A 16,830-nucleotide genomic window follows, 5' to 3' on the forward strand; every position below is an offset into this window, starting at 1 on the left:
CACTCTCCTCTTTCACCCTCGTCAAGAGGGTCTTTACGTCCTCTTCACTTTCTGCCATTAAAGAGATATCATCTGCATATCTGAGGTTGTTGATATTTCTCCTGGAAATGTTGATTCCAGCTGGTGATTCATCCAGCCTGGTAGTTTGCATGATGTACTCTGCATATAAGTTAAATAAACAGGGTGATATTATACAGCCATGTTGTACTCGCCAAATTTGAACCAGTCTGTTGTTCCATGTAAGGTTCTAACTGTCACTTCTTGAATCACATACAGGTTTCTCAGGAGACAGGTAAGGTGGTCTGGTGTTCCCAACTCTTTAAGAATTTTCATGGTTATACAACATCAAAAATATCACATTTGCTAATGTCATCACTAATATTATCAGAAGAGTCTTTCAAGTATTGGAAAACTGTCAAGCTCAAAGTGACAGACACAAATTTTCCAAAATTCTAACTTTTGTTTGAAAGCTCAAATGTTATTATTGCCAATACATACTGTCTATTGTTTCCTTTAAGTGGCAAGACTGTTTCAGTCATTTTTGAGAAAAACCTACCAAATACCCATGTCTAAATAACCATCCTGTCAGTCATTCTTTCAAGTAAAAATGGCATTCCATGAAAATAGTGGCTATGTTAGCTTGCAACTCAATTACACAAGAGCTTCAAGACCCTTATTTTGATACGTAGCAGAAGTATTTTGTCCATACCTCAAAGTTTGCGACATAGAATTATAAAACGATACATCCACTTTGGGTATATTTCCAGAAAACACTAATTCAAAAAAATACATGCACCCCAATGTTCACAGCAGCACTATTTACAACAGCCAAGACATGGTGGCAACCCTAATGCCCATCAACAGATGAATGGATAAAATTGCCATATATATATGCAATGAAATACTACTGAGCCATAAAAAAGAATGAAATACTGCCATCTGAGCAACATGGATGGATCAAAAGAATATTACGTTCAATGAAATAAGTTAGAGAAAGACAAACACTATATGATACCACTTATATGTGGAAGCTAAAAAGTAATATAAATGAATGTATGTGCAAAACAGAAACAGATTCACAGATGTAGAAAACAAACCTGTAGTTCCCAAAGGGGAAAGAGAAACAGGGAGAAACACATCAGGGTATGGGATGGGCACATACAAGCTACTGTACATGAAACAGATAGGGCTTCCCCAGAGGTTCAGCAGTAAAGGATCTGCCTGCCAATGCAGGAGACAGGAGTTCGACCTCTGATCCAGGAAGATCCCACAGGCCATGGGCTAACTCCCATATGCCAGAGCATCTAAGCCTGTGTGCCACGTCTACTGCGCCTGTGCTCTAGAGCCCATGCACCACAACAAGAGAAGCCACCAGTGAGAAACCTGTGCACTGCAACTGAAAAAAAAAGCCCAACGAAGACCCAGCACAGCCAAAAATAAAAATAATTCTTTTAAGTTTTTAAAAAATAGATAAGCCTTCTTTTATATTTTTTATCTTTTATATATATCAACAAGGATATACTGTATAGCACAGGGATGTACCTATTATCTTATAATAAACTATAATGGAGTATAATCTGCAAAAATCAGGCAGGTTCTTTACCATCTGAGCTATCAGGGAAGCCCATTATGCCATACACCTGAATTTAAAACAATGTTGTAAACCAACTATACTTTAATTAAAAAATAAAAGGTGCAATTTCAAGGATCAAAATTTGATAAAATTATTAAGTTTTCCCATTTCATCAAAACATTCTTAAATGAAACTGCCCTTTTTGTATGTGGGGTGATGTGGCAATAAAGAATATGATGACTAGTACAGTTTGGTGCTACTGCTACGATTTGTTCTCAGGTGCCAGTGGTTTTACCTATTGCTGCTTTGCATCATCATTGCAGACATCAACACAATGTAAAAGGCATTATTATTACTATTATGAAAACAGTTTTGACCTCACAGATATGCCCTAACGTGGGGCCCACAAACCACACTTGGCAAAACATTGAGGAACATTTACAAACAGTTAAAAATCTAAACTTTTTTCTCACCTTTTGATTAATGACAACAAATCCTTTATTAGACTGAGCACAGACTTTTTCTTTCAAGTCTATTATTTTTTGTACTCTGTCTTCAATAAATTTTCTTTCTGCTTTTACCAATTTCTCTTTCTCTTCTGCAGTCTTATAAAAGAAACCAGAGCTCACCTCACTAGAAGATTAATAAAGACAAGCTAGTAAAGGTAAGGCAGGGAAAAACAGGAAGGTAGAAAGGGTTTATAGTAAACATTTGGTAGGTAAAAATAGGGGCTAAAAAACAGTTTTAGAAAAAAAAACAATTTCAAAGGATACAAAGAGTAACTGGGACACTTACGTTTTTTCATATTCTAGTGATACATTACAGGTAAGGATAAATGCATCATCTACTCGTTTCTTCATATCTGGATGGCGGGCGCCATGATCCAGAACTAACCCTTTGATCAACCTAGTAAAAATATGCACTGTTTCTTATTTTGAATATACACTCTAAATTTAGTATAAAATTAAATTATACTTTTAAAGTGGTAACAGAACTGCCATAGTAATTGTTACACACTACTGCCTTATACCAGCTTTAAACCCAACACATAATTCATAAAATTAGAAAAGAGAACCTATTTTAACACAGTGTGACTGTGAAGTGACAATGAAAAGTCAATCCAGAATTATTCTTTAAATTATGTGCCTCAAACATGTGACACAGCTGATCAAGTAATGAAAGGGAGACACACAATGAGTTTCTAAAGAACATTTGTTCAAACTAATTATATGGAACAACTAAAAACTGTTAACCTAAATGTCCAACAATAGGACATTGTTCAGCAGACAATGACTTGACTATTGGCTAGTCATGAAAACCATGTAATAACATGGAAAAAATATTTACAGGGGTGGCTATATTTATAAGCAGAGAATGACAAATTACCTATAAAGTATGATTATCACTATTCTTAATAAGCTTCTTGGCATTGAAAAGGAAAAACAGAAGAAAACCAAGAGTAGGGTTATGCTTGGGTGGTAGGAACAGAGATGATTGGCGGGGGCGGGGGGCAGGGAGCGGGGGGCTTTTTTCCTGTTTTCCAAATGACCTTTCAAGAGCAAATATTTCTATAACTTTCAAAAATTCATTTACACCCAACTAGGAAATGCATTTCTACTTATGAATCTCTTATAACCAATATTTGTTATTCATTAATGTAAAGACATGATTTTTTTTAATAGTTGAACATAATTATAGGGAAGTTTACAAAATTTTCTTCTAACTGGATTACTCCAACTCCTAACTGAATGTGAAGACATTTTATTTAGGAAGAAAGAAACTACATGTTCAGTATTCTTCATTCTTCAAGTCTCCTTCACTCTTCCACTGCTTCTCACCCTCAGCAAGTGACTTTGCCTGAGAAAATAAACACTGTGTCCCATCACGACCTCTACCAGCACTTGAACCTCAAGCTCCTATGAACAGAAATGAACTGCCCATGCTCCCTCCTCTCTAAGGTCGACCCCCCAACCTGTGGACTGAATTCCATTTCCCCTCTTGGCTCCTGCAACTGTCCCCTCTTCCCCCCCATCAGCTGTTCCTGCCTCCACGAGCATCCTCATCAGGGTAATTCTCATCTTTAAAACAAACAATGATTCCCCTTCGACCCCATTCCCATGTTCCATTCCAGCTACTGTGCCACTTCTCTGCTCCCCGTTAGAGCTAACTCCTCTGAGTTGTTGGTATTTGCATCCTCACTTCTTTCCTAACCATCCTCTCTTGAGCCCGCCTTCAATCTGACTCACACACTCACCCTTTAAACATTCTCCAAATCTAATGGCCAATTAGTTCGTAACTTGCTCAAACTGTCAACAGCAGGTTATTCGCTCCTTCTTGAAACACTTGATTCTCTTAGCTCCTGGAATACTGCTCTTTCCTGGCTCTCCTCCTTTCTCACTGACCACCCTTTTTCAGTCTCCTTTGTTCAATCCTCCTCATCTTCTCAGTTTCTAAACACTGCAGTTTTCAGGGCTCAATCTTTAAACTTTCTCTTTTCTCTATCTTTATCACTTTCCAGATGATCTAATTAACTCTCAGAGCTTTCAGTCATCCATACACCAATGACTCCCAAATAAATATTTCCAGTCCAGACCTCTATCCTGAATTCCTGACACCTCCCTCCAAATCCCTACTCAGCATCTCCACATGGACATCTAATAGGCACCTAAAACATAACAGTCCCCAAACTAAGCTCTTGATTTATTGCCTCACACCTGCTCCTTCCCAAGAAATGGCATCTCTGCTTTTCCAGGGCTCATTCAAAACCCAAGAGACAGCTTGAATCCTCTGCTTCTGTCACATTCTGTGTGGAACCATCAACAAATCCTGGGGCTCCTTCTTTCTAAGTGTACCTTGATGCAAGCCTTTTTTCATCTCTCCCTGTATTACAGCAGATTCCTAACCGATCTCCTGCCTCTGCCTTTGCACTGCACTCCCTGCTCCACAGTGTCCTTGCCACAGAACAACCACGGAGATAATTCTCAAACAGAAACCAAGAACCTCTTGCCCTCAGCAATCGTAATTTGGACCAATTTTACTACCAAAAGCAACTAAAAATGCTGGATTAAAAACAACAACTCTTAAAAACACTGGAGAGCCACAAAACAGTACAGAGCCACAAGAGTTTTCTTTTCAAAACTGAAAACAAAATAGAAACTCCAGAGGGTAACTAGAAAACTGCAGGTACTCACCCTAAAGACATCTCACAATTCAAGCATATCTGAACTTTGATCTTATAGTGAGAAGGAGAAAGAATTAAAAGCTCAAGGATTATCCAAAGTAAAGAGTATCGTAGAAGACTCTTTTCACATTAAGTGAACTTCAAAGGCTACATACTCAGGGTATAAACCAGCAGCCCTCATGTGAACTTGTAGTTAGAATTCGCAACAACTGGATATTCAATAAAAACCTCAAGCTCTGGCTTTAGTTTAAAGTAGTCTCTGGGCTTCTTGCAGCAGCAAACTCAAATCCTCTTTGTACAAAGGCGCTTCAGCCTAGGTCTCAAATTATTTCTACAAATACTTTTTTCAACACAATCAATGGCACACACTGGAGACAAAGCACAATGAGTGAGGACCAACAAAATACAGTAAACAACAGAAATAGAAAAGACAAAACTTTAAATATTGTAATATTAAACGTGAGCTATATGTTTAAAGAAGTGAAAAGTAAGTTTGAAAAGATCTGCGGGGAACAGGAAACCATACAAAATGAGAAGAAGGACAAACCAAACAAAACTTCTATAAATATGTAAAGACACCCACACATATATTGAAAATAATGTACTTACAGATAAAATACAACATCTGAATTGGCTTCAAAATAATCCAAATTTGGGGCAAAAGAAAGGAAAGAGAAGTACAGAAAGAAAGGGAAGGGGACATATAAGGTAAAAGTAAGACGAATCATATATTAAAAATTCATAAAGATGAGTGACAGATATGTGGGAGTTCATTCACTATTCTATTCTACTTTTGTATGTGTTTAGACTATTCCATAATAGAATGTTTAAAATGAGTTAAGTCCAAAATCAACAAGGTGCTATTCACTGAGTACATACTGCATACATACTCAGACAATGTTGACCGTCTTACCTCTCTGACCCCATCTTCTTTTTTTCTCTTCCTATGACCCAGGCATGCTAGAACACCTCAAAACACACCTACATTGGGACATTTTCCACTGTTATTCCCTCTGCTTAGAGCACTCTTCTAGATGTTCACATGGCTATCACCCTAATTTCTTCAAAGACCACTTTAGCTATTTAGTTTACTTTCTCATCAAATGTTCTTCCTTGACTATCCTAAAATCACACACATGCTCATACACACAACTGCTCTAGCCTCTTTACAGCACTTATTAGCATAATGTGCTTACTATTTCTTTCAATTGGAAATGTAAGATTCTTAAAGAAACTGTTTTGTTTACTCTTCATTCCTAGCACCTAAAACAAGTGAATGGTTGCTGGTAAGTATCCAATTAATATATGCTAAACAAATAGATGTTGAATAAAAGTAAAAACGAAATTAATGACAGAATATCTGCAGATAATCAAGTATTCTAGATTCTATGCACTGTCAAAGTTTATATCACTTACTTTGTATCTGTTTCTGATTTATGCTTCATCTCCATGATTTCTACCATGAAGAGATCGATAGGATAATTTGGTCTCCTAATTGCCAAAACAGAATCCACAACAGCCTGAAAGAGAAGTGAATTAGAACAGTAAACTATTTGGTCTACTGAAAGAAACCACTGGCCCTAGTAGCTGATCACTAGACTAAACAGATAAAGTGCTTCCAGCTCCAAAGCATAGGGCAAGACAAAAAAATACCACTTTCTCAGGGACACTAATGATAACCAAGGCCAACGGATATTTTAGAGCCTACATGAACTTCAGAGATTATCAGGTCCAAACCCTTCATTTAACAGGGAAGACTTTAAGAATTATGGTCTTAAAACAAAGTCTAACAGGTAGTAGTGGAGTCAGGACTAGAAATCAGAGGTGTCTTTAACTGCCAAGCCTACTATACCAACACTAATCAGACTTTTCCACCAAAGGACACCTTAATGGAAAAGAAGGAAATGTAATCTAAGGAAAGAGGTCAAATTTGCTCACTCTAACAACATGAAATATTTTTTAATTTTTTTTAAAATTTTATTTTTAAACTTTACAAAATTGTATTAGTTTTGCCAAATATCAAAATGAATCCGCGACAGGCATACATGTGTTCCCTATCCTGAACCCTCCTCCCTCCTCCCTCCCCATACCATCCCTCTGGGTTGTCCCAGTGCACTAGCCCCAAGCATCCAGTATTGTGCATCGAACCTGGACTGGCAACTCGTTTCATACATGATATTATACATGTTTCAATGCCATTCTCCCAAATCTTCCCACCCTCTCCCTCTCCAACAGAGCCCATAAGACTGTTCTATACATCAGTGTCTCTTTTGCTATCTCGTACACAGGGTTTTTGTTACCATCTTTCTAAATTCCATATATATGTGTTAGTATACTGTATTGGTGTTTTTCTTTCTGGCTTACTTCACTCTGTATAATAGGCTCCAGTTTCATCCACCTCATTAGAAATGATTCAAATGTATTCTTTTTAATGGCTGAGTAATACTCCATTGTGTATATGTACCACAGCTTTCTTATCCATTCATCTGCTGATGGACATCTAGGTTGCTTCCATGTCCTGGCTATTATAAACAGTGCTGCGATGAACATTGGGGTACACGTGTCTCTTTCCCTTCTGGTTTCCTCAGTGTGTATGCCCAGCAGTGGGATTGCTAGATCATAAGGCAGTTCTATTTCCAGTTTTTTAAGGAATCTCCACACTGTTCTCCATAGTGGCTGTACTAGTTTGCATTCCCACCAACAGTGTAAGAGGGTTCCCTTTTCTCCACACCCTCTCCAGCATTTATTGCTTGTAGACTTTTGGATCGCAGCCATTCTGACTGGTGTGAAATGGTACCTCATAGTGGTTTTGATTTGCATTTCTCTGATAATGAGTGATGTTGAGCATCTTTTCATGTGTTTGTTAGCCATCTGTATGTCTTCTTTGGAGAAATGTCTATTTAGTTCTTTGGCCCATTTTTTGATTGGGTCATTTATTTTTCTGGAGTTGAGCTGTAGGAGTTGCTTGTATATTTTTGAGATTAGTTGTTTGTCAGTACAACATGAAATTTTTAAGTCTTCTGTTTTACCGTGAAATTTTTCCATGTCATGCCACAATATATACATTTGCTTTTTGTTTTTAATTTTTACTGGAGTATAGTTGATTTACAGCATTGTTTTGCACATTTGTTTTAATGTGAAAATAATGCTTTTCCTCAAAATTGTAAAGTAAATTGACACTTCAGAAAGATATGTCTCATTTAGTCTGCCAAATATCCCCAGGGATATGAAATTTGAGAAGCACAACACAACGCAGCCTATAGCTTAACTTAGAAAGTAATACTAAAATAACTGACTACAGAAATTAAGTGCTGTAGTATAACCATCCTAAAATATAAATAAAGGGAAAAAAATCTGTATCTTGGAAAAGTTTACGGAGGGAATACGATTTAGGGGTTTGATGCCTAAGGGGAATAATGATAAACCACTGGAAAGTGAGAGTATACAGTGTTTCTATAGCTCCAAAAGAGAATGGGGGCCCTAATTAGATAGCCCTCATGGGGGCCATGTGATATATGTACTCTGCTGCTGCTGCTGCTGCTGCTAAATTGCTTCAGTCGTGTCCAGCTCTGTGCGACCCCATAGACGGCAGCCCACCAGGCTCCCCCGTCCCTGGGATTCTCCAGGCAAGAACACTGGAGTGGGTTGCCATTTCCTTCTCCAATGCATGAAAGTGGAAAGTGAAAGTAAAGGCGTTCAGTCGTGTCCGACTCGTAGCGACCCCATGGACTTCAGCCTACCAGGCTCCTCTGTCCATGAGATTTTCCAGGCAAGAGTACTGCAGTGGGGTGCCATCGCCTTCCCCAATATGTACTCTAACAGCAGAAATATAGCAGTCTTTATATAGACTCTGCTTAGCAAGAAAATGCCTTAATTTCTTAGTTTGATTTCCCCAGTCAGTTTTATTATTGGTAAGCAACAGGGAGGGAACACAGCCCTGCCCATCAAAAGAACACTGGATTAAAGATTTACTGAGCACAGCCCCGCCCATAAGAACAAGTTCCAGTTTCAGTAGGTCTCTTCCACCAAGAAGCTTCCATAAGCCTCTTACCCTTCTCCATCAGAGGGCAGACAGAATGAAAACCACAGTCACAGAAAACTAACCAAACTGATCACATGGACTACAGCCTTGTCTAACTCAATGAAACTATGAGCCATGCCGTGTAGGGCCAACCAAGATGCATGGGTCACGGTGGAGAGTTCTGACAAAACGTGGTATACTGGAGAAGGGAATGGCAAATCACTTCAGTATTCTTGCCTTGAGAACCCCATGAACGGTATGAAAAGGCAAAAAGGTATGACACTGAAAGATATACTCCCCAGGTAGATAGGTGTCCAATATGCTACTGGAGATTAGTAGAAAAATAACTCCAGGAAGAATGAAGAGACAGAGCCAAAGTGAAAACAATACTCACTTGTGGATGTGACAGGCGATGGAAGTAAAGTCCGATGCTGTAACAACGATATTGCATAGGAACCTGGAATGTTAGGTCCATGAATCAAAGCAAATTGGAACTGGTCAAACAGGAGATGGCAAGAGGGAACATCAACATTTTAGGAATGAGTGAACTAAAATGAACTGGAATGGGTGAATTTAACTCAGATGACCATTATATCTACTACTGTGGGGAAGAATCCCTTAGAAGAAAGGGAGTAGCCCTCATAGTCAACAAAAGAGTCCAAAATGCAGTACTGGGATGCAATCTCAAAAACAACAGGATGATCTCTGTTCATTTCCAGGCAAACCATTCAATATCACAGTAATCCAAGTCTATGCCCCAACCAGTAACGCTGAAGAAGCTGAATGGTTCTATGAAGACCTACAAGATCTTCTAGAACTAACACCCAAAAAGATGTCCTTTTCATTATAGGGGACTGGAATGCAAAAGTAGCAAGTCAAGAGCTACCTAGAGTAACAGGCAAATTTGCCCTTGGAGTACAAAATGAAACAGGGCAAAGGCTGACAGGGTTTTTGCTAAGAGAACGCACTGGTCATAGCAAACACTCTCTTCCAACAACACAAGAGAAGACTCTACACATGGACATCATCAGAGGGTCAATACTGAAATCAGATTCATTATATTCTTGGCAGCCAAAGATGGAGAAGCTCTATACAGTCAGCAAAAATAAGATCGGGAACTGACTGTGGCTCAGGTGAACTTATTGTCAAATTCAGACTTAAATTGAAGAAAGTAGGGAAAACAACTAGACCATTCAGGTATGACCTAAATCAAATCCCTTAAAATTATACAGTGGAAGTGACAAATAGATTCAAGAGATTACATCTGATAGACAAGGTGCCTGAAGAACTATGGACGGAGGTTCGTGACACTGTATAGGAGGCAGTGATAAAGACCATCCCCAAGAAGAACAAATGCAATAAGGCAAAATGACTGTCTGGGGAGACCTTACAAATAGCTGAGAAATGAAGAGAAGCAAAAGGCAAAGGAGAAAAGGAAAGATGTACCATTTGAATGCAGAGTTCCAAGGAATAGCAAGGAGAGATAAGAAAGCCTTCCTCAGCGATCAATGCAAAGAAATAGAGGAAAACAATAGAATGGGAAAGACTAGAGATCTCTTCAAGAAAATTAGAGATACCAAGGGAACATTTCATGCAAAGATGGGCACAATAAAGAACAGAAATGATATGGATCTAACAGAAGAAGAAGATATTAAGAAGAGGTGGCAAGAATACACAGAAGAACTATACAAAAAGGTTCTTCATGACCCAGATAACCATGATGGTGTGATCACTCACCTAGAACCAGACATCTTGGAATGCAAAGTCAAGTGGCCCTTAGGAAGCATCACTACGAACAAAGCTAGTGGAGGGGATGGAATTCCAGTTGACTTTTTTCAAATTCTAAAAGATGATACTGTGAAAGTGCTGCACTCAATATGCCAGCAAATCTGGAAAACTCAGCAGTGGCCACAGGACTGGAAAAGGTCAGTTTTCATTCCAATCCCAAAGAAAGGCAATGCCAAAGAATGTTCAAACTCCCACACAGTTGCACTCATCTCACACACTAGCAAAGTAATGCTCAAAACTCTCCAAGCCAGGCTTCAGCAATACATGAACCGTGAACTTCCAGATGTTCAAGCTGGATTTAGAAAAGGCAGAGGAACCAGAGATCAAATTGCCAACATCCGCTGGATCATCAAAAAAGCAAGAGAGCTCCAGAAAAACATCTACTTCTGCTTTATTGACTACGCCAAAGCCTTTGTGTGGATCACAACAAACTGTGGAAAATTCTTCAAGAGATGGGAATACCAGACCACCTGACCTGCCTCCTGAGAAATCTGTATGCAGGTCAAGAAGCAACAGTCAGAACTAGACATGGAACAACAGACTGGTTCCAAATCGGAAAAGGAGAACGTCAAGGTTGTATATTGTCATCCTGCTTATTTAACTTATACACAAAGTACATCTTGCGAAATGCCAGGCTGGATGAAGCACAAGTGGAATCAAGACTGCCGGGAGGAATATCAATAACCTCAGATATGCAGATGGCACCACCCTTATGGCAGTAAAGTGAAGAAGAACTAAAAATTTTCTTGATGAAAGTGAAAGAGGAAAGTGAAAAAGTAGGCTTAAAACTCAACATTCAGAAAACTAAGATTATGGCATCTGGCCCCCCACTTCATGGCAAATAGACAGGGAAACAGTGACAGACTTTACTTTGGGGGGCTCCAAAATCATTGCAGATGGTGACCGCAGCCATGAAATTAAAAGACACTTGCTCCTTGAATGAAAAGCTATGACCAACCTAGACAGCATATTAAAAAGCAGTGACATTACTTTGCCAACAAAGGTCCGTCTAGTCAAGGCTATGGTTTTTCCAGTAGCCATGTACGGATATGAGAGTTGGACTATAAAGGAAAGCTGAGCACTGAAGAATTGATGCTTTTGAACTGTGGTGTTGGAGAAGACTCTTGAGAGTCCCTTAGACTGCAAGGAGATCCAACTAGTTCATCCTAAAGGAAATCAGTCCTGAATATGCATTGGAAGGACTGATGCTGAAGCTGAAACTCCAATACTTTGGCCACCTGAGGCAAAGAATTGACTCATCGGAAAAGACCCTAAGGCTGGGAAAGATTGAAAATGAGAGGAGAAGGGGACGATAGAATGAGATAGTTGGATGGCATCACTCGCTTGATGGACATAAGTTTGAGTAAGCTTCAGGAGTTGGTGATGGACAGAGAAGCCTATTGTGCTGCAGTGCATGGGGTTGCAAAGAGTCGGACACAACTGAGCGACTGAACTGAACTGAAGAACTGAGTAGAAAGAACTCAGGTGTTTTGGTCCATTTGGTATTTGTATTTCTCAAAGTAAATTCAGTTCAGTTCAGTTTCTAATTTCCAAAGTAAATTAGTAAGATACAATTCTGATTTATATGTCAATGTCTTATGATCTCTTCATTCCTGATACACTAACACACTCCAGTTTCAAAAACGGTAAAGCTGAGGAACAATGATGACATCCTCAAACTATAGGTATCTGATAAAATAAAAACTTTCCCAGAATTCCCAACCTTGTCCTGATATTATATTTATATATTCTACCTTTATAAGTAAACATGTATACATTTCCCAGATTTGAATACTATCTATCAACTCCCTCATGTTCATTAAAGTGGTAATCTCAATTACAAGGTACACTGTCAAAACTATGTCCCCAACCTCGCATAATACATATGGACCTCTAGCTTTAGGAGACCAGTATATAACTCCAGTGGTGTCCAGAGGGGGTGAGCCACAGGCAGCCAAGCGCAACTTAATAACAAAAGGTTTAACATGACACTTTTGAAAAATTACACATACTGTTCTGACCAATCAAATCTATTCTATAAGTAAGCCTATAAATAAATGTCTGTCTTCTATATTTTATTGTATGTTCAAAAGGACCACATGTCATAGTTGACTGGGGGCTTCCCAGGTGGCACAGTGGTAAAGAATCTACCTACCAACGCAGGAGACATAAGAGAGGCAGGTTCCATCCCCGGGTTGGGAAGATCCCCTGGAGAAGGAAATGGCACCCACTCCAATATTCTTGCCTGGAAAACTCCATGGGCAGAGAAGCAAAGAGTCCATGGTGTTGCAAAGAGTAGGACACAACTGAGCGTGCGCACATGCGTGCATACACACGCACGCGCGCACACACACACACACACAGACACACAGAAGCACACACGAATAGTTGATTATCTTATAAGAAAAAGAAAAATGTCACCATGTGTTAGTCTGTACTCATTCTGCAGAAGTTTAACTACATACCTCTGTTAACACATCAGCCAGTTGAGGATGAACCTTAGTTTGTAGAGATGTTCTAGCCACATCTAAAAGGATTTCTCTTTTCATCTCTTTTTTAATTTTAACTTGTTCCAAAACTTCAAGTGCCTTTATTTTTGCAATTTCAAAGCCTTCAGCTATTATTCTAGGGTGCAGGCCCTAACACAACAACATAAAACTATAAAGTAAGTCATACAAAGTAAAAGTAACGATCCTTTCCTATTAATAGGATTGTCCAAAAAAAGTAATTACCCACATCAATGCCACTAAATATAGGTGTAGGTATGTAATTTATAAAAGTACTCTTTCAGTGCTTCATATTTAAAACAATCTCAAACTTACGGAAAAATTGTTTACATTTTATGACAGTATTAAAAACTACAAAAGTTATTCTTATTTTTGAAAACTATAACACATTGTTGTGTAGTACTCTTCCAAATGAGCACCAAACTCCTTGTAATGCAGAGGAAAAGAACCAGCACAGCTTGGAGAAAAATGACAGATAGGCAGCACCTTCACAAAATGTTCAAAGTTAACATCATAGAATGGAACAAACACACACTATGTGCCTCTTGATAAACTGCATTAAGACCTCAACAGCACTCCATGCCATTCCTGCTGAAAGTTCATAACCTAAATCTGATCATGAGGAAATAGACAAATCCAAACTGAGGGACTTCCTTAACAAAAAAAAAAAAAACAGCCTATACTCTAAAAGTAGCTATGTCAGCAATGTCATGAAACATGGTTTAGGAACTATTCCAGCTTAAAGAAGACTAAAGGGATATGACAACTGAATATGATGCATGAGCCTAAATTTTCTTCTGCTATAAAGGACAGTATTGGGATAAGTGATGAAATTTGAACAAAACCTGCAGATCAGATAATAGTACTGTAGCAGTGTGTTTATATTAATGTCCTATTTTGATCACTATACTGTGGTTATATATGAGAATTCCATGATTTTAAGAAAGATGCACTGAAATATTTAGATCACCATGTCTGGAACTTATTCTTATACCATTAGAAAAAATATGTATATTACTATATAAATATATGGTATATATGGTACATATATATATATAACATATACATATATTTATTAACAAGAGAGAAATGTTACCCTTTGGAGTATTCTTGCAAATTTTCTATAGGTCTGACATTATAACAAATTTTTTTTTGAAAAAACACTGTTGCTTATTCTGGAAAGTAATACATAAACTTATTGAAGGCTGGAACTAGTTCTAATTTATTCCCATTCTCCATTCATTTACATCAGTCCTACAGTAACTTCAAAAATTGACATTTATTGAGCATTTGTACCAGGCACTGTTCTAAGGACTTTACATGTATGATTTCAGTCCCCTCAACACTATGAAGTGGGTGCTGATATTATTCCTGTTTCACAGATGAGGAAATTTAGGCTTAAAGGCTTAGATCACCAGCCTAGTAAGAGCCAGAGTCAGGATTTAAACCCACAAGACCTGTTGCCAGAGCCTGTGTTACTAACCATCTTCAAAACATTTCTTCAGCCTAGGACCTCACAACTTCTCACCTGGACTACTAGGAAAAACATCAGTCTTGACTCTCTTAAACTGTCCCCTAAATATCTGAAATGCCCATCTGACCATGAATTAACTCATTAATATGTTAATATGAATATTCTTCTTGGTTAATATTAAGTGCCTGTTCACTACTGTCTGCATCACTTTAAACTCCACCAACGCCAAACTGCTTGCAGCTGTGCACACACACCAGCTGTTTCTCTTTTCTGCGCCTCTGCTCATGCTGTCCCTTCTGCCTGGAATGTCATTCTCCTCACCTGTCACTCTTTGATCAGGCTCACTCCTCCTTATCCTAAAGATTCAGCCCCGGCCTCTTTCCTGCAGAGTTCTTCCTGATTACCTTTAGATTAGGTCAGTTTCCCAAAAACTGTCATTGGTTTAGGATGGACATACGACCAATGTTGGCCCAATTATATAAAGGAAGAACTTTTAGTCCATGACTGACTGAATTGTTTTCTCTTGTCCTCTCCTGCTGAGGATTAGTAAGGGAAGCAGGGAGCCTGATCTCTTCTGACAGTCTTTCATTCAGGATGGAAATAAGCCCATGATGAAACAGCATCATAAGTGCAAGAGCTAAGAGACAGAAAGGACGTGGGCAATTGATGACTTGGTAAATTTTTAATCAATGAATCCTAGAAGCCTGCTTTATTGCTCTATTTTTTGCTATGGGAGAAAATTTTTTATTGTTTAAGTGACTTTTAGTCAAGTTTCTACTGCTTACAGCCAAAAGCATCCTAAGATAAGTTGCATGCACTGAATTAATAGACAATTCCCAATACTAAATGAAACACAAAGAAGTGATCCTTTGAGCACTTTGACCAGATTATGCTTTTCTAAAATGATCCTTGAAAAAGCAGAAATTCAACTACTTGATTAGAAAAGACACAAATAATGCAGAGAAAACAATACAAATTGAACAAAGGCATGGAGGTAGAAATTATGTAATTATTTCACAGGCCAGTGAATGAAGGAGTCTGGCTACAGTAGACTGTTTACAAAGGAAACTAAAATTAGAAAGGTAGGTAAATTCACAATGTGGATAAGCTTCAATAATTTTCCTCTAGTTATTTTTTTTAAAGGTCCATAATTTGGTTTCAGCTTTATCAGTGGTATTTTCTTTCTTACGCCATTAGTCATGGGTACATGGCTAATTTTTTAACTTTTATGTATCTCAAATATTTTTTAGGGTTAAGGTTAGGTATATCATTTCAATAAAAAGGCATTATTTTGGCAAAAAGATTCATTGTTATTTCCATGTATAACTGTCCAAAAATATCTTGATAAAAATTAATTACTGCAGTCTAAAATTAAACCATTTTACTAACAAAAAATAAATAACTTTTTATTCAAAAATAAAATACCACATGAATGTGCATTCTATGAAATTCTAATACCTCAGAAATGTAAAGATCAGCTTGTTTTAGCAACTCTCCAATGATTAGAACATTTGAAGTGGTACCATCTCCTGTAATATCGTCCTGGGCTATTGCTACTTTTGCTATCAAGGAAGCTGTTGGGTGTTGAATTTGCTGAAAAAAGTAAGCAGATTACAAAAGAGAGAGAATGAGAGAAAGAGTCCACCACAAGCAGGATAACATAAGGGTCAAAAGTAAAATTAAGAAATTAAATAAGCTTCATTCTATTAGTTCACAAGTTCTGTATTATCATACATAATACACGTCAAAACCAAAAGTTAAAAACTGAGAACTAATGAGGTTTGAACACTTTATAAAAGCATCTCTGCTTCAGGATGCAATGACATTTCCAAAATAAGATTAAATCCTTCAATCTTGAAGATGAATATATTTACTAAAATTGCAAGGAATTTTTTTCCCCATGATTGCAAAGAACATACTGCAGTGCCTTTAACAAATGTAACTAATTTGGAAGTATCCCTAAGCTATTATGTGTAAGATTTGAAAACAGTCAATAGACTTTTTTTTTCCCCTAAGGTTTAATCCAACAAACATATCTCATGACAGCAGTATTTAGCTTATGGCCTTGGTTTAAAGATATACAAATTGTACTGTGTCCTCAGTTATGACTTATCAAGGTTTATTAAGTCAGCAACATCAGCTCACCATCTCATGGAGCAGCACATTGCCATCTTTGGTGAGTTTGACATCTCCTGCACCAGAAACAAGCCTGTTTAGAAAACAGTGGTTATTAACCTCATATGGCAAGAGCCAAACAAGACACTTCCAGTACTTGCCACTCCACTA

The 16,830-nt window shown here is 38.0% G+C and overlaps 1 protein-coding gene across 8 annotated transcripts in view; it reads right to left on the reverse strand.

Moving 5' to 3' along the window:
- CCT6B (chaperonin containing TCP1 subunit 6B) overlaps positions 1 to 16,830 on the reverse strand; it is a 37,405-nt gene that overhangs the window by 18,512 nt on the left and 2,063 nt on the right. For 3 of the 8 annotated variants that reach the window (XM_025281069.3, XM_025281068.3, XM_006045379.4), the window contains exons 2-7: positions 16,690 to 16,753; positions 16,003 to 16,137; positions 13,029 to 13,202; positions 6,171 to 6,274; positions 2,369 to 2,479; positions 2,047 to 2,206 (exon numbers count right to left, since the gene is read on the reverse strand). In XM_025281069.3, the coding sequence (XP_025136854.3) occupies positions 2,047 to 2,206; positions 2,369 to 2,479; positions 6,171 to 6,274; positions 13,029 to 13,202; positions 16,003 to 16,137; positions 16,690 to 16,692 (687 nt within the window). In that variant the 5' untranslated portion in view covers positions 16,693 to 16,753. The remainder of the gene's footprint in view (positions 1 to 2,046; positions 2,207 to 2,368; positions 2,480 to 6,170; positions 6,275 to 13,028; positions 13,203 to 16,002; positions 16,138 to 16,689; positions 16,754 to 16,830) is intronic. The other 5 variants (XM_044939545.2, XM_025281067.3, XM_006045380.4 and 2 more) reach the window with 5 other exon arrangements.

The sequence above is a fragment of the Bubalus bubalis genome, chromosome 3, assembly GCF_019923935.1.
Source record: "Bubalus bubalis isolate 160015118507 breed Murrah chromosome 3, NDDB_SH_1, whole genome shotgun sequence".
NCBI lineage: Eukaryota > Metazoa > Chordata > Mammalia > Artiodactyla > Bovidae > Bubalus > Bubalus bubalis.